This window comes from Bufo bufo, chromosome 3 (assembly GCF_905171765.1).
Source record: "Bufo bufo chromosome 3, aBufBuf1.1, whole genome shotgun sequence".
Taxonomy (NCBI): Eukaryota; Metazoa; Chordata; class Amphibia; order Anura; family Bufonidae; genus Bufo; species Bufo bufo.
Window position 1 is genome coordinate 120,713,018 of NC_053391.1, and position 24,217 is coordinate 120,737,234.

The 24,217-nt window shown below is 40.8% G+C and overlaps 1 protein-coding gene across 1 annotated transcript in view; it reads left to right on the forward strand.

The window, feature by feature from the left end:
* NOS2 (nitric oxide synthase 2) overlaps positions 1-24,217 on the forward strand; it is a 50,856-nt gene that overhangs the window by 16,787 nt on the left and 9,852 nt on the right. The window contains exons 8-21 of the mRNA XM_040423516.1: positions 1,028-1,169; positions 2,629-2,768; positions 3,874-4,048; positions 5,005-5,106; positions 6,321-6,515; positions 7,121-7,203; positions 7,524-7,668; positions 8,508-8,612; positions 9,688-9,737; positions 10,541-10,715; positions 11,539-11,671; positions 15,095-15,173; positions 16,123-16,304; positions 18,109-18,272. Coding sequence (XP_040279450.1) covers positions 1,028-1,169; positions 2,629-2,768; positions 3,874-4,048; positions 5,005-5,106; positions 6,321-6,515; positions 7,121-7,203; positions 7,524-7,668; positions 8,508-8,612; positions 9,688-9,737; positions 10,541-10,715; positions 11,539-11,671; positions 15,095-15,173; positions 16,123-16,304; positions 18,109-18,272 — 1,870 coding nt within the window. The remainder of the gene's footprint in view (positions 1-1,027; positions 1,170-2,628; positions 2,769-3,873; positions 4,049-5,004; positions 5,107-6,320; positions 6,516-7,120; positions 7,204-7,523; positions 7,669-8,507; positions 8,613-9,687; positions 9,738-10,540; positions 10,716-11,538; positions 11,672-15,094; positions 15,174-16,122; positions 16,305-18,108; positions 18,273-24,217) is intronic.

Consider the following 24,217-nt stretch of genomic DNA (forward strand, 5'->3'; position numbering starts at 1 on the left):
TGGGCCCCACAGACACAGCCCCACAGAAACAACAGCAACCACACAGAATTGCACCATATGCAGAGAGATTTTCTAACCAAAATGATTCCCGAAAGTTACCTCAATTTTGTGTATATGCAGCAGAGCATTATAAACATTTAAAGACCAACTGGACTGTGAACACTCTGGTAGAGTTCTGGATATAATGTTAAGTAACTTAATGTTTCCTTAAATTAAGCTGTAGCAGAACCGAGTACATCTTAAATGACACAAAGATTTCTTTTAATCAGTCATTTTTTAAACAATTGCAGGTAATCTACAGTATTTTCTAAAAAGGGGTTTTCTTAGGATATAGGATAGACCATCAATATCTGATCTGTAGTGGACGGGGCTGGTTACTACAGTGCTGCTCCCATTCACTTCAAATGGAGAAGCGCTATAGTGAACACCTCCGTCCACTGCTCATAATGGACAGAGATGTAGTTCTGGTGCTGACTTCTCCTGCTGGAGCTACTTTAGAACAGCTGATCGTCAGGGGTGTGGGGTCTCAAATATCAAAGGCCTATCCTGAGGATAGGCCATCAGAGTGAAAGATTGGGAAAACACCTTTAACAAGTGCATAAGACTTGACAAAGTCTTCAGTTATTTAGTTTGGTACCCCATTCACATTCAGAGCTGCCTTTTAAGTTCAGCTGGCTAAGTCAGTAGCAAACTGATTGATCCTAAAGGCAATGCACTATAATGCACTGTGTGAAAGTTAGTGTTTTCTCCATCAGACTACTGTATGGTGTCTGGTTTAAATGCTATATCTACCACAGTCAAACACAGCACATCCTCCTCTGCTCAGACATTGACCCAGCCAGAGTCTGGTGGAATATGAGAGGTCATGCCACCTGAAAGCCAAAAGGAAACCATGATGCTTCTCCATCTTTGATGAAACTCTTACATCTGTCAACCTGCCAATGTTCCATGAGAATGTTTCAAGATAATCATTAACCCAGTTTTCACTGAAATTCATATGAATTGTTCCATATTGTCTTTCTCTCAGATCAGCGATTACCATATTTCCTCAGCGTACTGATGGGACACATGATTTCAGAGTCTGGAACAGCCAGCTGATTCGGTACGCAGGGTATGAAATGCCCGATGGGGTAATCATTGGAGATCCTGCCAGCATAGAGTTTACAGAGGTATGTGACTGGAGGATATCTGCACACAAAAAATATTTTAGCAGTTATATTCATCCACTGCATTACAAAAATGGAACTATAAAAATAGAAGTGATTGTCTACAGCCTTCTTCGTTCTTATTTGTGCAGCCATAGCAAGAGTTTTCATTAGCTTCCTGTTTTAATGCAATATTAGTGAATTGTGTAATAAGGATGGCAGCTCTACAAGGATGGCAACTGGGAGATGAGGGATAGTATTTTGAATATGGGACATCCTGATGATCTAGGGGGAAGGGTGGACCTCAAGTTTCTCGAGCTACTGTGTCCCCCTTCTGGGGGAGCCAAATATTGAACTCAGGGATGTTTTGGCAGCAATCTAGGCAATCACCAGAGCTTAGATGGGCAACCATAAGCTTGGGGCAAGAGGGGGCCACTGATCTTTGATGTTTGCAGGGCCTTTAGGTCCTGACAGTTGGGGAACTGGTCACAGTGGGTTTATGGTAGACTGCATCCTAGAGAAGTTTTTTTCTGATTGTCACAGCTTTTTTGCTTGTAAGTAAAAGAAAACATCATTTCTGTCCTTGGATAATTGTAAATGGGCTACTGAACACATTACAGTTAGATTTGGTTTTAGGTTAAAGGATTGTTCAAGATTAGAACATAGGGACGTCTTTTTTGGAGAAACAGCTCCTCACATATCTATAAACTGAGTGTCTGATACTACAGTTAAGGTTCTTTTACTTGAATGAGGCCAAAATGCAATACCAGAAACAGCCCATGACCAAGAGTGGTGCTGTTTCTAGGGATAAAAAAGCAAACCTCTTTATCTGATCTTTCTTCCCCTTTGTGCATTAAATTGTAGAACTGGATTTAAAGAGGACCTTTCACCATAATAAAGTATCTAAACTGACTATACAGACGTGTAGAGCGGCGCCCAGGGATCCCCCTGCACTTACTGTTATCCCCAGGCGCCGCTCCGTTCTCCGGTTATAGCCTCCGGTATATTCATAGTTAGGCTCCACCCAGGGGAACCTGCCAGGCTATGAGCTGAGCGCTGTGATTGGCCAGCGCTACAGCATAGGAGAAGGAGACCGCGGCAGGTTCCACTGGGTGGAGCCTAACTATGAATATACCAGAGGCTATAACCGGAGAACGGAGCGGCGCCTGGGGATAACAGTAAGTGCAGGGGGATCCCTGGGCGCCGCTCTACACGTCTGTATAGTCAGTTTAGATACTTTATTCTGGTGAAAGGTCCTCTTTAATATTAATGTGATATTTATTATGAATTCAGTTGATTAAAAGCATTAGAAGCAGGGTTTTTTTATGACTGAGAGGTACAGGGTTAGATTTATAAACCGTTGTTTTAAGTAGTACTGATCCAGTGTATAAATATGTAGCGGGTGGATGGGGAAGGTTTAAGGAAATACTGAAGATGACATTATGTCATACATTTCATAATTCAATCTTAACTATTTTTCTAGCTATGTATGCAGCTTGGATGGAAGCCAAAATATGAGCGATTTGAGATTCTCCCTCTGATACTGCAGGCAAATGGAGAGGATCCAGAATTATTTGAAATACCTAGAGATCTAATACCTGAAGTTATAATGGAGCACCCAAAGTAAGAGATGGTTATAATTCAAATCAGTTGAAAAACAGAATATTGTATAATTTTGAGCTCAGATATATCATGTATATATCTATGAAAGCAGAGAGATCGATATATAATTGAATAAAGGCGTAGCACTCCATAGGCATCCTTGAAAAGTGGGTGTTTTTTGTTTACCCATGTGAACGCTTTAGCTCACTCAGTGGAGCATTTTTTCAAGCTGGATAGATAGACAGATAGATGATAGATGGATAGATGATAGATGGATAGATGATAGATGGATAGATGGATAGATGGATAGATGGATAGATAGATAGATAGATAGATAGATAGATAGATAGATAGATAGATAGATAGACAGATAATGTCTGTGATCATAATGCCCCTGTAAAATGCTGTGGAATATGTTAGCACTATATGAGGAAATAATAATAATAATGATGAATAGATATAAAAAAAATCACCGCACTCCCCCAAAAAGTTCAGTAGTAGTGTTCTTTAATAACCAGTGTATTGGTAGTTAAGAATGCTACTACTGAACTTTTTTTGGGAGTGCCGTGGAATTTTTTTTCCTATTTAATTGGAGACATGATCATGTCTGCAGCTGCTGCTACACATCTTTACTTAAACTTAACGGTGCAGCTCTGATTTTCTGTTTTTGGATAGATTGATAGATACTGGACAGTTAGATGATTGCTAGATAGATGTTCTATAGACTAATCCAAAAAGGATAAGAGAAGCTCATCTGTATATGGCCCATTATACGCTCCCCCTACTCTCTATTCATTTAGGGTTCTTTATTAATGCTGCTATTATGGATTGTTGTAGACAGCCTAATTTGAAATTAATTTTTGAGTCACATTCTGTATAGAATTCTGCAAAAATATAGTATATTGAAAGATGGACTGAATTTAAAGTGCACACAGCATGCTGTACATAAGATGCCTATAAAGAGTTAGACTATCAGCACCCATTGCTCAGCCCCCAGACCGGTAGTTGGGGTGTGTGGTACGCTGCCTGCTCCAAACTGTTAAATTGTTTGTTGCAGTGTGTAATAGGAATGGTAATATTTGATAGCAGCGATGTTCATCTGAGTAAGTGTTTGTCTTATTTTCAGATTTGAGTGGTTTAAGGATCTCAACCTGAGGTGGTACACGCTACCTGCAGTTTCTAACATGATGCTCGAAGTTGGAGGCATTGAATTTACAGCCTGCCCCTTTAATGGCTGGTACATGGGGACAGAAATTGGTGTTCGAGACTTCTGTGATGTTCAGCGGTACAATGTGCTGGAGGTAACTCATACGTGCATTCATACAATGGTTGGTTTGTTCTGAGGTCTGAGGTTAAGGGTTAAGCATTTCATTTTTAGAATAAGAAACCTTTGCAGCAGAGATGACTGAGTACGGCCATGGGAAAGTAGTCTAACAGGAACTGACACATAGTCCACCCATTTCTTGTGTGCTGTGAAGTTATGTTTTTTTTGTCATTACTTCTGATCAGCCTGTGTCATCAGAAAATGACCTATAGTTTAAATCACGTTTTTATGTTTAACATATTTTTTAAGAATTTTTAATGATATTATTTTTAATTTTCAATGGCAATATCTATATTTAAACAAAAAAACTTCCTGTGCTGCCTGGACGTGGTCACATGCCCTGCTGCAGCCAATGATTGGCTTTAGTTGTGATCTAGCCATGTCACTCACTGCTGAAGCCAGTCATTGGCTGCAGCAGAACATGTGACCATCCCAGAAGAAATCTTCTGTGTAGGGAGGCAGGCTGCAGGCACTTGGTTAAAGCTCAGTATTCTCTCATCGTCATCATCTGACAATCCCACTCTTGGCAAGCCTGAGTAAAATAACTTTAAAGGGGTTATCAGAGTTATCAGAATCTTTAACTCAACTCCCAGCCCCCTCCAATCCAGTGCCGCCACTTAGTCCCCTACCTGCCGGGCTGCAGCATTGAAGTCCTGTAAACCGTTGCAGTCACTGGCTTCAGCGGTTTATAGCACAAGGCTGCTGAGTTCATTACATCACTATTGCAGTCCTGCAGAAGGGATCAATCAGTGGTGCTGAATTCGAGGAGACTGGGAAGGGGGAGTAAAGGATATATATATTTTTTATTATTTTAACAACATCCATGCATTTAGACCATTAAGAAGCTAACTGTTGAATTATTATTCAGATCTTCTTTATGTTTGTATCTACATTTGAGTAAAATATCTAACATATACCAATGTGACTTTCCAGGAAATTGGAAGGAGGATGGGTTTAGAAACTCACAAGCTTGCGTCTCTGTGGAAAGACTACGCAGTTGTTGAACTTAATTTAGCCGTTCTATACAGCTTTCAGGTAAGTTCTGCCATTATGGGCAAGTTCAAATCAATATACTTTATGTATTAAGCTTAAATATTCTATTTTCCATTACAAAAAAATAAAAAATTGCTAGTCGCTGTACAGTTTACAATTAGGATTCATGCCACAAGGCTGTGTACAAAACTATGACCATTGGCCTATGACCGGTGAGGACTCATCTCCTAAATTGCAATGGAGAATTTAAACATAACTTATGATTGTGCAGTAAATAAAAGCTCTTTTCATGATTATTGGCCAATTCTCTCCCCCTTCCCCCTTGTTTGCTAAGAGTCCTGCACAGGTTCTAGTCATCAAAGGGAATGGAGCTAACTCTTCTCTCCAAGGGCCCCATAGCATCCTTATAGTCTAGCTCTCACAGCCTCATTGGCATTCTGCACCTCCTTGAAAAAACAGCAACATGTGGGTCTCTAATTATCATGTGCATAAGACTCTTTTTTGGATAAGACATTAAAGGGGTACTCCTATATAGTAGTGAGACCCTCCTGAGTTTGTTCCACCTGGAATTAGAGGTGAAAACAACCAAGTGAGCTGTGCTACGCTGTTTCCGTGACTCCCATTCACTTGCATGGGTGCTATGGAAGCAGCATTGCAAAGCCCACTTGGCTGCGTCCATAATTGTGACCACTGTGACCACCACTGGCTGCCACATCTAGATTAGATAGAGGTGGCTGTATTCTAGAGATAGGTGTGGGTGTCAGAGGTTGGTCCTGCATTTGTCAGACATCTATGGCGTATCATATGGATCAGATGGAGATACCCCTTTTTAGTTACGGAGTAGCCATCGGTAAGTGGTATTGTGCAGTTAGTCTTCTTCCTTTTAAAGGAAAATTATTCCCATAAATGTCACAGGGAGAAATGTCTAAAGGCTCCCTTCTTAGCTGGTTGTTCCTAGGCTATGGACCACTCGGGTCATCAATTTTGACCTCATTCTAAATTGGCTTCCCGTAGCTCCCATCGTGATACAGATCGTAGAATGCATAGGTCATAAACGTCAGAGAGAAGCAGTTTGTTCCAGAAAGACTCCAAATGGATGTAAAATATACAATATGCTAATATTGTATCTTTTGTATATTTGGGTAAGATGGTCAATCTTGGAAAAATCGAGCAAATCTTAATGACAGGGACAGATTGCTGAAATGATCTATCAAACGAATGCAAAGTTCTTATATAAAACAATTTCTATATTTTAGAAAAACAATGTGACCATAATGGATCATCATTCTGCTGCCGAGTCTTTCATGAAGCATATGGAGAATGAATACCGGTTAAGGGGAGGATGTCCAGCAGATTGGGTCTGGCTTGTTCCACCAATGTCAGGAAGCGTTACTAAAGTGTTTCATCAGGAAATGCTCAATTACATTCTGAATCCATTTTACTACTATCAGGTAGGAGAAAAGTCTACTCTTTTACTACTAAGAGGAACCATCACCTCTCGAGACAGATCTGTTTTAGTAACCACTTGTATTTTCCCATGTAATAACAACTCTTATTTCTTCTAGAAATTTATAAATGGATTGTCAGGAATCTTCAATAAAGGTCCATCTGGATCTTACCATTTGGAGGGGGGAAGGGGGAAAATAGGTCCCGGCATAGTCTGACACTGGCAGCACTGATTGGATAGTGTTAGACTGTGCAGGGACACACCCACAACTGGTAACACCCAGCTGGACCTTTATTGCAAATTTCTGGCAATTCATTCAATAAGTTCTAGAAGGAATAATAGAGAAATAGCACATGAAAGTTACATGAGTTACATGAAAATTTACTCCAGAACTGTTATTACATGGGGAATGCTAATACTTAGTAAAACAGACATGTCAGGAGAGGTGACGGGTCCTCTTTAGGAAAAGATATTACAGTTGTATTTAGAGTAAACAACCACTGATTCTGTTCATCAGAATCGAAGGTTGAAGCTTGTCACTTTCTACAAAATATTTACCTGTACATTTTTATTAGCTTATTGATAAGGAAACGTAAAACATTTTTTCAGATTGACGCTTGGAAAACTCACAAGTGGCATGACGAGAGCCGTAAACCAACGAAGAAGGAATTCAAACTGAGTGTTATTTCCAAGTAAGAGTCAAGATTTTTAACCCAGATATCTGAATAGGAACCCAGCCTTTCCACTGGTAGTGACATGAAACGCCTCTGTTCCCATTTATCCTTTATGACAAGGGAGATTTCAATATTGTAATGATGGAGCAAGCAGGCTGCTGAAATGAGATAACTGTAAGAGCCCACTTGGTTGGTGGACATTGCAGAAGAAAACATTGCTGGACGCTTAGGAAACATCTGTCAATCCTGTTATAGAAATGGGCGATAGGTTGCTCTGACATGTTTTGCTAGTTGCATACATTATATGTTTAATGTACATTTTGTATTTGTTATTTTAGGGCAGTTCTTTTTGCTTCAGCACTTATGCGGAAATCTATGGCTTCCAGGACGAAGGCAACTATACTCTTTGCGACTGAAACTGGGAAGTCTGAGACATTTGCAAAAAAGTTGCACATGTTATTCAGCTATGCCTTTAACACTAAGGTAAGAAACCTATAGTATCCTTACATGTGCTGTTATATGGAATAATGGCATCTGTCAGCAGCTTTGTACCTATGACACTGGCTGGCCTGTTACATGTGCATTTGGCAGCTGAAGACATCTTATTATATGTGCCCGCATTGCTGACAAAAGTGATGTTTTAATAAATGCAAATGAGCCTCTAGGAGAAACGGGAGCGTTGCCATTACACCTAGAGGCTCTGCTTTATCTGCAGTTGCCGCACCCTCTCCAATTTAACAGGGCCAGGCAATGTAAATGTGATCACGCCTTTCTTGTCCTGTCAATCAAAGTGCAGAAGGCATTTTTATCAGTAATGCGGACACATATGAACCTGCTTCTTGTGACTTTCCAAGAAAATGTGTTTCAACTTTTTACTTTTCCTTCCATGATCTCTTTTCATCATCCAAAATACATTGATCATTAACTGCAGATTAATGATTACCCCCTGAGCTGCTACACCTGGTATTCAAGAAGTAATGTCCATAGTGCCCAGTCTGGGCAGAAATCCATGGTGGTCAGATCCATGGTGATCAGTCAAATGCGAGAAGGTTAGCTTCAACTGAAAAGAGTCTCAGCTGGTCTATTCACATGGTGATCATTGAGGAGAACCTGATAGCAAAAACGGCATGGGGTTGTACTGCAGTTACCTCGATTTCCATTTTAAGAATTAAATCACCCATAAAATCATAGATAGTTTTTGCAGCATGATAGTGTGAAGAGAGCCTTAACAGCTATTCTATAGAAATAAAATCTATATGTTAATGATCACTGTAGGAACATATCTTATAGAAGTAGTTTTAATAAAATGGTTAACATTGCAGGTGGTCTGTATGGAAGATTACAATATTGGAAACTTGGATAAAGAATCTCTTCTCCTGGTGGTTACAAGTACATTTGGGAATGGTGACTGCCCTAGCAATGGAGAGGTGGGTGTAATATATCTGGTTTAGACTGTATAGTGGAAAAATGGCCAACTCTAAGGCAATGAGGAAACCATAGGCGACAGATATTTAAGCCAATGCACCTACAAAAATGAGATTACTCTAGAAAAGATAGATAGATAAATAGATAGATAGATAATAGATAGATAGATAGATAGATAGATAGATGATAGATGAAATGAGATAGATAGATAGATAGATATTAGATAGATAGATAGATAAATAGATAAGATAGATAGATATGAGATAGATATATAGATTGATATCTATGAGATACAGTAGATAGATAGATAGATAGATAGACAGACAGACACAGAGATAGAATGACAAAGACAATCTAGCTTTACATTACTGCACTAGTAATGATGTTGCTTTGCCTGCTGTGTGCAGACAGTGTGCAGTCTGACACTCAGCATAAACCATTCCTGTCTTCCAAATAAGAGGACTGTTATTTGTAGTCTAACTTGTTTATTTGTCAACAGGTCGTATATATGTGATTGATTGATTATATACGATTGATTAATTGATTGGTAAAACAGGATTGTTTGGTAAAACTACACAAATTAAAATAACATGTATAAGTAGTAAGCATGTATAGCATATACTATAATATTTGCATTGACATTCAAAGCACATGGTAAAATGGCTGCCTATACATAGGATTACATGTCTAGCTAACAGTAGTAACAACTCCCTGAGTAACAAGTACAACTAACTGAACAGCTCTGCATAACATGATGTCCCTGAAACAAAGGTAGATTTCTTACCAGATATGCTTTTACAAGGATGGTGGAGTTTGAGAAGGAGACATGAATAGGACAGCTCTGTACTGTGTCCTGGAGACTGGAGACTTCTCTTTCCCAGAATGCTTTGCACCACCCACAATGCAGTAGTCTTTGTAACAGGAAAAACAAAGTGTAATACAACTTAACACCGCTAGATGGTGCTATAACCACACTTCAGAAATACCAAGACTGAGGCAGACATGATCTGAAATGATTCTCTAACCCAGCTGGGCAGAACACCTGCGCTCTCTAAATATTTTTATTTTATTTTATAGAAATTCAAGAAATCAATTTTCAACGTGAAGAAATTGCAAGACAAATTGAGGTATGAAAGCCTACAGAAACACTGCACTGGGTAAACTGCTGTAACTCCTAAACAATACAGTAATGTAGAACATATGAAGGGATAATTAGTATTATTTAGTACAGTGAAGGAACAGACAGATGTTACGACAAGCACAGACAGCCGAAACCTGCTTACCCATGGTGGTCAGTGGGTGAGTGATTTTGAAGGTAGTGCCTATGTTTGAGCTGCAGAATCATACTGCGGGTGGGATGGGTTACAGTTGCGTGCGCTTGTTGAAATGTGTGCAGACAGATATATTCTATTATAGTGTATTAGTTGAGAAATGCTTTAGCTTCCATCCTCCAGGACAATGTAAAAAGATTATCATCTCGAGGAATAGCTCAAGCAGCAGTTGGTAGCCCGGCGTCTGGTGTTCTATTTTTTGCAGTGCGGACTGATCACTGACCCATTCAAGTTGAATAGTTCTGGATCCATCTGCAGAATCTGCACAGATATTGCCCGTGCATTGGGGACCGCAAGTTGTGGTCCCCAATGCATGGAATTGCCGAACAACAGCCGTGTGCATGAGTCCTAAGAGGGGAGTTCTCAGGCTCAATAGGAGCCTTCATCGGCCCAAGTGGGCTGATACAAAGAGACATTAATGATAAATCCATGGTTTGCAGAACACATTTCAGAAACCTACTTTTATCACAGCTCAGTTTATGATGCTATGTGATATATATTATGGTACAATTTTGGTGATGCATATAGTATATAACATTATCTACTTATCTATGTTATCTATAACATGTGTGTCTCACAGACCTCTGCTTTTACACCAGGTATGCTGTTTTTGGACTTGGCTCCAGCATGTATCCACAGTTTTGTGCATTTGCCCATACCCTAGACCAGAAACTGGCACAGCTTGGTGCCTTCCAGATCAGCCCTACAGGTGAAGGAGATGAACTTAGTGGGCAAGAGGAAGCTTTTCTGTCATGGGCCATCCACACTTTTAAGGTATGCATAGCTGTTTAACCCCTTTAAGGACCAAGCGATTTTCAGTTTCTGCGTATTTGTTTTTAACTCCTAGACTTCCAGAGCAATAACTTTTTTATTTTTCCATTCACGTAGCTGTATTAGGGCTTGCTTTTGGTAGGACAAGTTGCACTTTCCAATGCCACCATTTGATATTGCAAACAGTATAGTGAGAAGCTGGAAAAAAAATTCTAAATGCGGTGGAACTCTAAAATAATTTGCAATTCTGCCATAGTTTTATGCGTTTCATTTTTATGGTGTTTCCTTTGTGCTAAAAAAGATGCATTAGCTTCATTCTCTGGGTCAATATAATTACAGCAATACCATATTTATATAGTTCGTCTTGTGTTTTAATTAAAACTTAATTAAAAAAACTTTTCTTTGCATCGCCATGTTCTGACCCCATAACTCCTTGGTATTTACTTCTATGGAGCTGTGTGAGGGCTTTTTGCATTTTTATTTAGATTTTTTGGGGGAGGTGAAGAGACAAAAAACAACGAATCAGCCATATTATATATTTATTTTCATTACAATGTTCACTGTATGGGATAAATACATTTATATTTTAATAATACTGGCATTTTAGGACATGGCGATGTCAACAATATTTATTGTTTTTATTGTTATTTTTTTATATGAAGAAAGTGGGTTACTTAAATTTATATTTTTATTTTTTTATATTTGTAAAAACTTTTTTACACTTATTTTTAGCCTCACTCACTTTTTCAAGGACTTTTTTGTGTCATACAAACGATATAGATAAACGATACACACAATTAATCATGGGTGCTTCTATCATTCTCAGGCTGCCTGTGAAGTGTTTGAGATTCGTGGCAGACAGAAAATTACTTTGCCAAAATGTTATACCTCAACAGAAGGCTGGATTCCAGAAAATTATCGTCTTGTAAATGAAAGTCATCCTTTAGATCACATCAAAGGTATGTGTCTAATGAAAATTTTGTTTGAACATAAAGGGGGTTTCTGGGCTGCAGATTTTGATGTCCTTTACTCAAGATAGGTCATCAATAGTGAGGAGCAAAATTATAAAAAATTTGATTTGGCTGCTTCGCTGAATTTCACAAAGAAATGCGATTCGTTATCAATTACTTTGTCAAGAAGCGCATTCCGTTGCATGTAGTGAGCACAATGCTGCCCTGTCATTGAACCCCATCAGGGTAAAAATAAAACACCAAAACATCCTCACCTTATTCATTGGCTCATGGACAGGCCGTCGTAGACATCTTGATTGAAGAGACCGAGCAAAATATCACGTGGTGATGTGTCATCATGCCATTACACTGACTGGGTATGGTCATCAGCCTGGCCAGTGCAGTGGCGTGGTTGATGTCACCCATCACCGAGCAGGAGTTTTCAGTGGTTTCAAGATCAAGATGGCCACAACAACCTCTCCGCAAGGAAATTTGGCTTTTTTCAAATTTTTCCTCAAATTCGGATCGAAGTTATTTCATTTGACTTCGATTCGCTCATCTCTAGTCATCAATATCAGATGAGTGGGGGTTCAACATCTGGCACCCCACCTATTAGTGTAGTGGCCATGCTGGGTTACTGCAGCTCAGCTCCTATTCAAGTAAAGCTTGACTCTGTAGCCCCTTCAAAAACAGAATATTTTCACAAATATTTCACACCTATCAAAAAGATAGGTGATAAATATTAACTTGGTTGGGGGTCAATCACTTTGACTTCCACCAAGCACTAGATATTGGGGACCTCACCCCTCATTCCTTCAAATATTGTTGGTTACTTTTGGGTGTTAATATATGAAGTGGTGATCAGGTATTATTCTATGATTACAAACTGTATGGACAATTTAAAAACAGTTACATTCTACAGGGTGGGCCATTTATATGGATACACCTTAATAAAATGGGAATGGTTGGTGATATTAACTTCCTGTTTGTGGCACATTAGTATATGTGAGGGGGGAAACTTTTCAAGATGGGTGGTGACCATGGCGGCCATTTTGAAGTCGGCCATTTTGAATCCAACTTTTGTTTTTTTAATAGGAAGAGGGTCATTTGACACATCAAACTTATTGGGAATTTCACAAGAAAAACAATGGTGTGCTTGGTTTAACGTAACTTTATTCTTTCATGAGTTATTTACAAGTTTCTGACCACTTACAAAATGTGTTTAATGTGCTGCCCATTGTGTTGGATTGTCAATGCAACCCTTTTCTCCCACTCTTCACACACTGATAGCAACACCGCAGGAGAAATGCTAGCACAGGCTTCCAGTATCCGTAGTTTCAGGTGCTGCACATCTCGTATCATCTGAAGGCAATCGTCTATGCTGTGAAGATACGAGATCTGCAGCACCTGAAACTACGGATACTGGAAGCCTGTGCTAGCATTTCTCCTGTGGTGTTGCTATCAGTGTTTGAAGAGTGGGAGAAGAGGGTTGCATTGACAATCCAACACAATGGGCAGCACATTGAACACATTTTATAAGTGGTCAGAAACTTGTAAATAACTCATGAAAGAATAAAGTTACGTTAAAACCAAGCACACCATTGTTTTTCTTGTGAAATTCCCAATAAGTTTGATGTGTCACATGACCCTCTTCCTATTGAAAAAACAAAAGTTGGATTCAAAATGGCCAACTTCAAAATGGCCGCCATGGTCACCACCACCATCTTGAAAAGTTTCCCCCCTCACATATACTAATGTGCCACAAACAGGAAGTTAATATCACCAACCATTCCCATTTTATTAAGGTGTATCCATATAAATGGTATCCATGATACATGTTATTTATGGGAAACCCGATTTACGGAGTTGCATAAATGGCCATTGCTTATGATAATCTTATTATTGCAGCTGCTCCTTTTAGCCGTGGATATGATGCAATTCACCAACCTTACCCAACAAACCCATGAGGAGATGTAGTCTGAATACTAGGACAGACAGGCTATCAATGGTTAAAGTGCGCAATTCTGACAATAACAATGTATTTCGTAATTGCTATTTATGCAAACATATTTTCAAAAAGTAGCTCCTCAGATTTAACGCTGGGAAGAGCAAGGCTGTCAAGGCTAAGGAAGCCAGCTTTTATGTTCCCAGTTATCCTTCTCCTTCTGCATAGTACTTACATAGAGCTCATTGTTACCCAACATCTGTCTAAAAGCTGAAAAACGGAAAAGGTGTGGTCGCTATGTACTAAGGAAACAGCCTGCAAAGTGAAGTGCACATTAACAGCTGTGTAAAAGGACCACTTATTCTTAAACTGTAAAACAGACCGACTGTATTGTTTAATGGGAAACTGGACAGATAACTAAATGCTGGGGATAATTACTGTAATGCCTTTCATATCTGTCCAGAACATCAAATTGCCTTCTACAAGGAAGAGTGTATTAGTGATGACTGGAGGATAATGGGCTACAGTTATCAAATCAGATGAGTCCTAGCTGGGCTTTTCTTCATTTTGGGCAAATAATCAGTTAGCTGCCCTAACCTGTATTTAAATACCCTGGCGAGGGCAGAGTAACTTCTGGGGGCACATCCCCAAACTAACATAGTGAAGGACATTTACTAAGGGCATCACGCCATTATTGTGGCGTGAAAAAAGTTGCACATTTTTTAGAATTCCATATATGCACCATAATTTGTCACTTTTTAAGCTTCTCAACACTTTTCCAAAAGTGCCAAGAAAGGGAGCGGGGCTTCATGCACCGCACCACATTTACTATACCTTACTCAAGAAACTGGCGTCAGTTATAGCTGAAGTACATGTCAGCCCCATGGCAGGGATGGACTTCAGTTTCTGGCGTAAGCCTGTCTTGATAAATGTCCCTCAGTGTTTAGGTTTTTCAATAGGAGAATATGAAGTTCTCTACATACAATGCAAAGATGTTTGTTGCCAATTTTTATTTCTTTTAAACACAGCATCGCCTGTGTGTGGTGATTTTCAGGATTTTAATTTCCCATAGAATCAAGTGTAATCAACAGTTTACAGAATGGAGTGTGTGAATGACATGCAATCAGCAACTGCATACTTTAACCTATTTATTGTGCCATTTCTAGACATACAGGTGGAGATTTATCAAACTGGTGCAAAGTAGAACTGGCTTAGTTGCCCATAGCAACCAATCAGATTCCACCTTTTATTTTCCAAAGCAGCTGTGAAAAATGAAAGGTGGAATCTGATTGGTTGCTATGGGAAACTAAGCCAGCTCTACTTTACACCAGTTTCATAAATCTCCCCCATAGTACAAGCTTTATCAGCACCTAAATATGACATATTGTTAAAAGAAAGAAACTAAGGGGTATAGTCTGAAAGTAAGGCATGGTCAGCTATTATCCACATAAATGACCAAAAGTGTTGTGTTTTTCCTTTGTGTTCAGCCCTCTCAAAACTGCATTCAAGAAGTATCATAAAAATGACCCTAAAATCAAAAGAAAATCTGCAAAGCCCTAAATCTAGGTAAGTACCCCGAAAACAATGGCATTTATTAATATTGCTTGGAATAAGAGGGATCCAAAGGCTAAAATTATATGGGAATGGATTCAGTCAAGTGTTCCGTAGAATAGTCTTATGATTTAGCCTTTGATTTACTCGTCTTTTGACATTTGACTAATATGTTTTACCTGTAAGCAATTGTCATAAGTTTTGACATTTTGCTTACATCTGAGCCAAAGTGATCGAAAGAACTGATGACCAAATGAGCATCATGAATCGGTTTTCAATCACCCAATCACCAAACAGTCTGACTATGGCAGATCCTGTAAGGAATTTGAATGAGGAAGACTGAAGACCTTCAAAATCTTAGGGTTTGTCCATTCATCTCAAATTCTGTCAAAAATGCTGGAGCACAGCATGCAGCGCTATTTTGTTTGGTAAAATGATGGACAATATAGTGGAAACACAAGAGCCCCCATTATAATATATAATATATAATGGGGGCTGTTCAAACACTTTCGGTGTCTGTCATATCAGAGTTTTTGCACTTCCATTTTTTGTTCTGCTCTTATGATATAGCACAGCATGCAGCACTATTTTCTCCAATTAAATGATAGACACCATGACAGGAACATGACAGACCCCCAATTATAGTCAATGGGGTCCACTGGGCGCTGTTGGTATCCATCACATCAGATATCCAGTTATTCCATTTTTTTGGAGTCCTTCAGCTCCTATGATGGAACAGAACAATGGAAATAGCGATGCAGATGTCAATGTTGACTTATTGCTATATTTATGACAATAATGATAAAAAGTAGCTAACACCAAATTATCTTCTCCTATGAAAAAATTAGGAAGCTCAGTAATATAGTCAAGTCCCACTGTAAATGAATTTGTTGATTCTGCTCAGAGTGAGGAAATCCTGTATACGTAATTAGTCCTATTATGAGTTCCTCCTTGTTGTTTTCAGCCGTGTCACCCTCCTAGTGAAACTTTCCAGTGAGAATTACCAGGAAGTTCAGTATCTGCCAGGAGAACATGTTGGTGTATTTCCTGGCAATCAGCCAGAGCTAGTTAATAGCATAATTGGACTTCTGAAGGATGCTCCCGCAATCAATCAGGACATCCGGCTGGAGACACGCAGTGAACAGGGTAAGGATCTGTTTTGTTTTGGTGAACGCCTCAACTTCCTTCTTGGTGTACTCAGATGCTTGTTGCGTCATTATAATACTGGACAATTACTATGTCTCTTTGATATACCGACTTCCCGACTCCAATCATCAAAGACATGCAGTTCTAACCTCATGCAACCTTTGAAAGTGTCCTACAATATACTGTAACTGCAGATCAATAACTAATAACGCTTGGTTATATAATACCATGGGATATATCAGCAAGTCGTTGTATAGCAGTAAGGCATTGGCCATATCGGATATGTTTGGCATAAGTAGGACTGGTAGCATTCATCACTGGGCTGTGAAAAAAAAAAAACAGAGTGGTCTGAAATGCGTTGCCCAGATCTGTCCATAGCGGCAGATAAAACAATAAAGGAAATGGCTATACAAATGATTTGGATCTCATTACCAAATAAATTGAGCTATTAAGATAAAAATGTATAAATTAGTCAGTACAGAATTTTGAATCATTTACTAAAGTATACTAAAATCATAATTATATTTATATTATATTTTATTATATTTAGTTTATTTACCAATTGTGTTCTAATTATTGAGTACTGCCGTTTCAAACAAGCAACAAAGTGCAGTGCAACAATACAAATGTACACAATGACGTCAGGTGCAGCATATTATACCATGTAAAATATAACAGGTAATTAAACTCTATACTGTTTGGCCTGATCTCCATAGAGTGTAATTACATTACACTGCCATTTCTTATTTGACTTTGCAATAGGTTAAGACACTAATCATTTTACATTAAAAGGTCATATTGCTTCATAGGGTATTTTTATTTAAAATGGTCAAAAGTATAGACCCTTTTTTTCACTACTGTACTTTCCTTAGGCCAAATGATCTATAATTAGCGTAAGTGTGGGCTACAATTATATTGCATTGCTTAAGACTTGGGTGTGTAACAAAAGATATATTCATCCCGTAAGCAACAGCGGTTTAGATATGGGGTGCAACTGCAAGTTGGATCCTATTCTTAAATGGATGTTAATATTGATAGGACAGGATAGGCCATCAATATCAGAGTGGAGGGGGTCCAACACCCTGCACCCCTACCGATCGGCTGTTTCAGAGTAACTCCAGCACATATTTCTGGCATCGGAACTATACAGCTCTGTACATTGTGAAGTGGACAGAGCTTGTTACTGCAGCACTACCCCCATTCAAGTACTGGGCACAGTACTGCATTTACTAGCTCTGTCCACTACCCAATGGAGCTGTGTAGTTGCAGGGCAAACTTCCTGTGCTGGAGCTACTCCCAAACAGCAGATGATAGGCCATTAAGATCCTGGAGAACCCAACCTCAAAAGCTTTCTATCTGTAAAATATAGTGATTGTAGCTGGGAAATGGGACCTGTTGGTTGTAAACTTAGACACAGCTACATGATTAATAACAATGACTGACACATATTGAAGACTGGCTTCTCTCAGCTGGGGCTGTAGATTCTTGTAGGTTCACTAAAGGTCAACCTGAACCTTGGTAAGGAACACTCATACATCGTCTTGCTTACCAAATATGGTCCTTGGAACAATTGAAAATGAATTACCGTACTCTATTGTGCAATTTAACCACCTGCTTAGGATATGAAGGAAGGATGTGTGAAGCTGTCCAAGTTCGTGTCAGTAACAGGATTTTATGGGATTTTACGTGTGACCTTTTTAATTAAAAAATCCCCTAAATTTAGCAAAGTGGGGAAAATTTAGAAACTGACAAGAATACTTTGGATCCCATTCTAATAAATTTCCTCTCCTTCCTGTGTTTTCAGGTAACTTCTGGACAACCAGTGAGAAAATCCCTCCTTGCTCACTGTCCCAGGCATTGACTTACTTCCTAGACATAACTACCCCACCCTCCCAGCTGCTTCTGAAAAAGCTTTCTCTTCTGGCTACTCACATGGAAGACAAACAGAGACTGGAAGACTTGAGCAAAGTACGTACATAGTTCACTCACTCAACAACTAAGATTGTGCATTAGTTTTAATGGACTGTGTCTATTTTGGTCACGGTTTTGACCAAACTTAGAAATCATTTTTGAATTTGACAAAAGAAAGAAATGCATTCTCAACATACCTTTTAAAGGGGTAGTCCAGGATTTTTCTTTGCCCCACAGCTTGGAATACTTGTGGAGAAATCCTTACTTGCCTGCACCCCTCGGCTCTACACTGGATTTCCTCACTGGTCTTCAATTTATGCACGGGTCTGGTCATGTAAACTGCTGCAGCCATTGATTGACCTCAGCATTGATGTGTCCCTAAGCAGCATGTGACCCAGTAGTGATATGACGCTCGGAATTAAGTCAATGTTGAGAAAAGTCATTGGGTGCGCTGGTGCATGTGACCCCATCTAAGTAGACAGACAGGAACCACAAGGCCAGTGAAGAGATCCAGAGAGCTAGAATGGAGAGGCTTAGAGCAGATGAGTATGGATTTCTCCACAGGTATTCTAGGGTGAGGATGAGAATTTAAAGAAAAAATCTGGGACAGTCTCTTTAAGTCTTTACATATGGTCATTATCTAATACAAATTAGTGTTGAATCTATTTTTATTGAATAGAAAAAGAACACAACAATCATACATAGCAACCAAGACATTGTATGAAAAGTATATCTCCAATTCCATTTCCAAGACCATGTAAAACATAAAATAAAGTGCACAGATGGATTCAGAGACCACCATATTTCTCTGGGACGCAACCATGAAGACCAGAGAAAACAAATGCCATCAAATAAATGCTAAAGGAGAGGTTCAGCAATATTAGATACATACAGTACGATATGAAGAACCTTGACTACTGAAAGGGAAGGCAAAAGGAACTTAGGACACAATCCTGAGATACTCAGTGATGGCGTTTTGAACAAAGGGCTACTAATATGTAACTCTTAAGTGAAACAGATTAAATCGTTAACCTAGGAGAGACAGGGGGACAGACAAGAACAAAACACGACGAAACAAAAGACAGGGGAGGGAGGGGGGGTGGAAAGTAGGGGGGGCGGGGGGGAAGGGGAAAGGACAAGACATCATATCACGTATCCCAGGTACAGTCACCTGAGACCAACCAGGTTTGAAAACGAGAGGAGCTCCTAAATTGATTCCAAGGTTCCCAGGTTAGTGCAAATGTTTGGACTTGGTTACAGGCCTCAGCTTCCATTTCTTCCATCCTGAATAAGGCATCCAGGGCACGTATCCACGTAATTCTCTGCAAACTGTCTGAGGATCTCCACTGGCGTGGTATGATCTGTCTCATAGAAAGGACAAATGTTTTAAGTACTCCCTTTTTGACATGTTTGATCCTACCCGGGAATATAGAGAGCAGGGCAATCAAAGGGGAGGGAGATATAGTAGACCGGTAAAGTGCATTATACAGAGAAAAAACATCTTGCCACAAAGGGGCGACCCCAGGGCAGTCCCACCAGATATGTAGCATGGAACCAACCTCTGAATGGCACCGCCAACAGGTGTTGGGGACCGATGGATAAAAATGATGCAACTTAACCGGCGTCCTATACCAACGAGTAAGGATCTTATAGTTCAACTCCTGTAAACGACAGGACCTGGATGATTTATGCGTAAATAAGAGGGAACGATTCCATTGCTCAGAGGACAGGGAGAACGTCAGTTCACTCTCCCAACCAGAGGCAAACCCAACACCTCTCATCTGTTCAACGAGTGATAGGTCCCCATCTCCACCGGCACCCAGCAAGCCATATATCAAAGAAATACCATGATCTGGGCCTGTGTTGGCAACACAGAGCTTTTCAAAATTTGTCAGAGGGGCAGACAGCTGCGATCCGGGAGCCAGAGAGCCCAAGAAGCTACGAAGTTGAAAGTAGTGGAACCAGCGGCTCGGGGAGTTTTGGAATATGTGTGATAGATCCACGAGAGGTAGGAGCCCTGAGCTGTTAAAGATGTCCCTAATTAGGATCCGGGGCGGGGGAATTGTGCGGAAGAAGGGGAGATTCTTGATCTGTGAGGGGAGGCCAGGATGAGCCACAATATGCGTCAAAGGACCCGGTGCGGAGATTAACTTGATTTTGGAGGCAAATCTACTCCATAGTTTGATCAGGATCTGAAGTAGGGGAGAACAAAGAGTATGTAGAAGGCTATTTAGTGTTGCTATAGGGAGCCAAAATATCCCAGGTACCATATGGGGCTCGAGGGTGTGTTCTATGTCTACCCAAAGTTTCAGAGATCGTTTGTGTATAAGGTCTAGAACACAATTAGAAATGGAAGCTCTAAAATATGCCTGGAAGTCAGGAAGGCCAGCTCCCCCCACACTCTTCGCTCTGGATAAAACTCTGTAACTCACCCTGGCCTTAGTGCCATTCCAGATAAACCTAGAAGCTAATGACCGCAATTGGGCAAAAAAACTATTTGGTATAATACACGGGGCAGTCTGGAACAGGTAGAGGAATTTGGGTAAGATATCCATCTTTAGGGCATTTATTCTACCAAACCAAGAAATCTGCAGGGGGGACCACTTCTGGAGAGAAGCCTCTACCTTCCTAAATAAGGGTTTGTAGTTCATTTGAAAGAGGAGATTGGGGTTTGCTGGGAGGTTAATGCCTAAGTGGCGAATCGAGTCCGAGGCTACTTTAAACGAGAAGCTTTCTTTAACATGAGAAATTTCCCTGCGTGGTAACGAAATATTCAAGATTTCAGATTTCTGGATATTAACTTTGAAGTTACTAAGCCTCCCAAATCTCTCAAATTCCCGCAGGACCGAAGGAAGGCCTATTCTGGGGTCCGAGAGATAGAGAAGCAAATCATCGGCAAAAAGGGAAAGTTTATGCTCCTTAGTTCCAACTCTCACCCCCTTTATATCTTGATTATTGCGCAGCGCATTAGCTAAGGATTCCATGGTCAGAATATATAGGAAGGGGGATAAGGGGCAACCCTGGCGTGTACCATTCTTGATAGCAAAAGGTGTGGATAAAAGGCCATTAGCCCTTACCTGAGCTGAGGGAGAAGAGTAGAGAGCCATAATACGTTTAATCATTTTAGAACCGAGTCCTAAATGCTCCAGGGTTAAGGTTAAGAAGCCCCAATTGACCCTGTCAAAGGCCTTCTCTGCATCCACTGAAAGTAAACACAGAGGAGACCTAGTATTCCTAGCTCTAGCTATGATGCCCAAGGTCTTCAAGGTACTATCTCGAGCTTCCCTGCCCGGGACAAAGCCCACCTGTTCCTGATGGATATACTTCGGGATGAGGGGGTGTAATCGTAAGGCTAGTAATTTAGCGTACACCTTTAGGTCCACGTTTAAAAGAGAAATAGGCCTATAATTGGAGCAATAAGAGGGATCTTTATCAGGTTTAGGTATAACCGTTATATGGGCCTGTAAAGTTTGGGGAGGGAAGGGGGTTCCCACTGCTATGGAATTAAAAGATTCGAGTAATAAGGGGGATAGCTCATCTATAAGAAGCTTATAAAAGCGTGGGGTAAGGCCATCTGGGCCTGGGCTTTTCCCATTTTTGAGATCTCTTATAACTCCCGCAATTTCTGGGGATGAAAAGTCATCTTCCAGCGCCAAAGAATCTACGCTAGGAATCTTTTCAGGGCCGAATTGGTCTAGATAATCTTTAGTATCCTGTGTAAAGGAAGCAGACGCTGAGTCCCTCCCTGTGTTCAAGTCATAAAGAGAGCTATAATAGGTGCGGAATTCTGATGAGATTTCGGATGGAGCATAAACAATTCCCTTGTCGGATGTGTTAAGTGAGGATATCTGGGTCTGGGGTAACCTAGGATGTAGAGCTCTGGCAAGCCACTTCCCACTTTTATCGCCATATTCAAAAAATCCAAATTTTACCTTATCACGCAAACATAGTGATCTTTGGTCTAGAATTTGAATTACTTGTTGGCGGAGCAGCGAGATATCAGCTTTCAACTGATCAGAGGGGGTCAATTTATTTGAGGTCTCTTTCCCGTCGAGTTGTGAAAGTAGGGAGGAGAGTTTAGCGGACTTCTCCTTTTTGAGTCTAGCGCCATGAGATATGAAAATCCCCCTGAGCACACACTTAAGGGCTTCCCATTTAATCGGCGGGGGAGAGGGGTCTGTTTGGTGGTTAACTGTAAACTCAGAGATGGCCTTCCTAATGTCTGACATGCACACCAGGTCGTTAAGAAGATTGTCATTCAATCTCCACGTGAAGGGACGGGAAGGCGTCTGCTGAAATCTCAGTAGGCCATACACTGGAGTGTGGTCAGACCAAAGGAAGCCATCCATTGAGCTAAGTGGATCCTCCTCAAGCAAAGATTGTGAAATAAATAAATGGTCTAGTCTGGCATAGCTATTGTGGGCTAAAGAATGAAAACTGAAATCTCTGACTCCCGGATGCAGCACCCTCCAGAGATCTACAAGGCGGAGAGAGGACAGGATTTCCCTAAAGGAACGCTGGGATGTCGGAGAGATAGCTGACCTACCAGACGAAGAATCCAGATCCGGGTCCATCACCATATTCAGATCACCGCCCAGGATGATAGAGGATCCATCTGCAAAGCGAGCCAGTTTCCTGAGAATCTTGGAGCCATATGGAATCTGCCCCTGGTTGGGAAAATAGACATTAGCAACCGTGTATACACGTGGACCATCAGACAGCTTGAGGAATACATAGCGCCCCCTACTATCAATATCTGTAGCCAAAATCGTAGGCCGAAAAGATTTATGGAATGCAATAGATACACCTCCTGCTTTTTTGACGGGGTTGGGACTATGGAACCAAGTCGTGTAATACCCACGGTCACACCTGGGAACCGAGGCAAGCTTAAAGTGGGTCTCCTGGAACATAATAAGCATGACCCGCTTCCGGTGAAAGCGATATAGAATCTGGCTACGTTTTTCTGGTTTATTTAGGCCCCTGGCATTATACGTACAAAAAGAGAGAGGGGACATCTTACCGACCTCTGAGAGGAAACTGGATTAAGTGGGGGAGGGAACACGAGGATCCAAACAAAAGGAAAGAGACAAGGACTAACAAGCAACACGCAGATAAAACAACAAAGAAAAAGAAAAGAAAAAAAACAAAACAAAAGAAAAACCTCCTATAAGAGAGAGCCAAAAACTATGGCTCCGAGGTAGACTAGTAAGTGACTATAGTCACGTTCGACACCAGGTGTCGATACCCCTAACGAGGGGAGGAGAGGTCAAGGGCAAGGCAGCAGCCCCACTGACCCCCGGCATATAAAAAGGAATATCAAAGATATATAACATATAGCATAAAACATTAGAACATGAATACTATACACTGAACCAGCGCATTGGGATAATATGTGAAGTCCCACGAAAGCCAATTAGGCTCAAACAGGTGGTCTGGAATGGCGTCTGGGATGCCTCTGCGGTTTCGGGATCGCCTCTTGCCATTCTTCACGATCACTAACGGGCGGCACCATGAGGGGTCTGGGCCAGTCAGGCAGCTCCACCGCGGGGAGATCTAGTGTAGCCAGAAATCTGGGGAGGTCTTCAAGAGATTTGAACGTAGCAGACTTCCCGTTTCTCTTGGCCGAGAGCTGGAAGGGATACCCCCATCTATACAGGATCTCATTGTCCCTGAGTGTGGATAGAAGCGGTTTCAAGGCCTTCCTAAGTTGTAAGGTGCGGCGTGCTAGGTCCGGGAGGATCTGGATGGTATTCGGGCCCGATTCAGGGCCAGCCGCAGCTCGAGCAGCTTTGAGGATGGACTCCTTCTCCTTGTAAAAGTGAATACGGCAAATAATGTCCCTGGGACGTTTCAGGTCCGTTGATTTTGGGCCCAGCGCCCGATGGATCCGATCTATCTCAATGATCCTGTCCGGATTAATTTCCAAAAGTGAGGCAAAATGGCGTTGCGCCCAGGATGGCAGATCTTCTACAGATTCAGGGACCCCCCTTATTCGGAGGTTG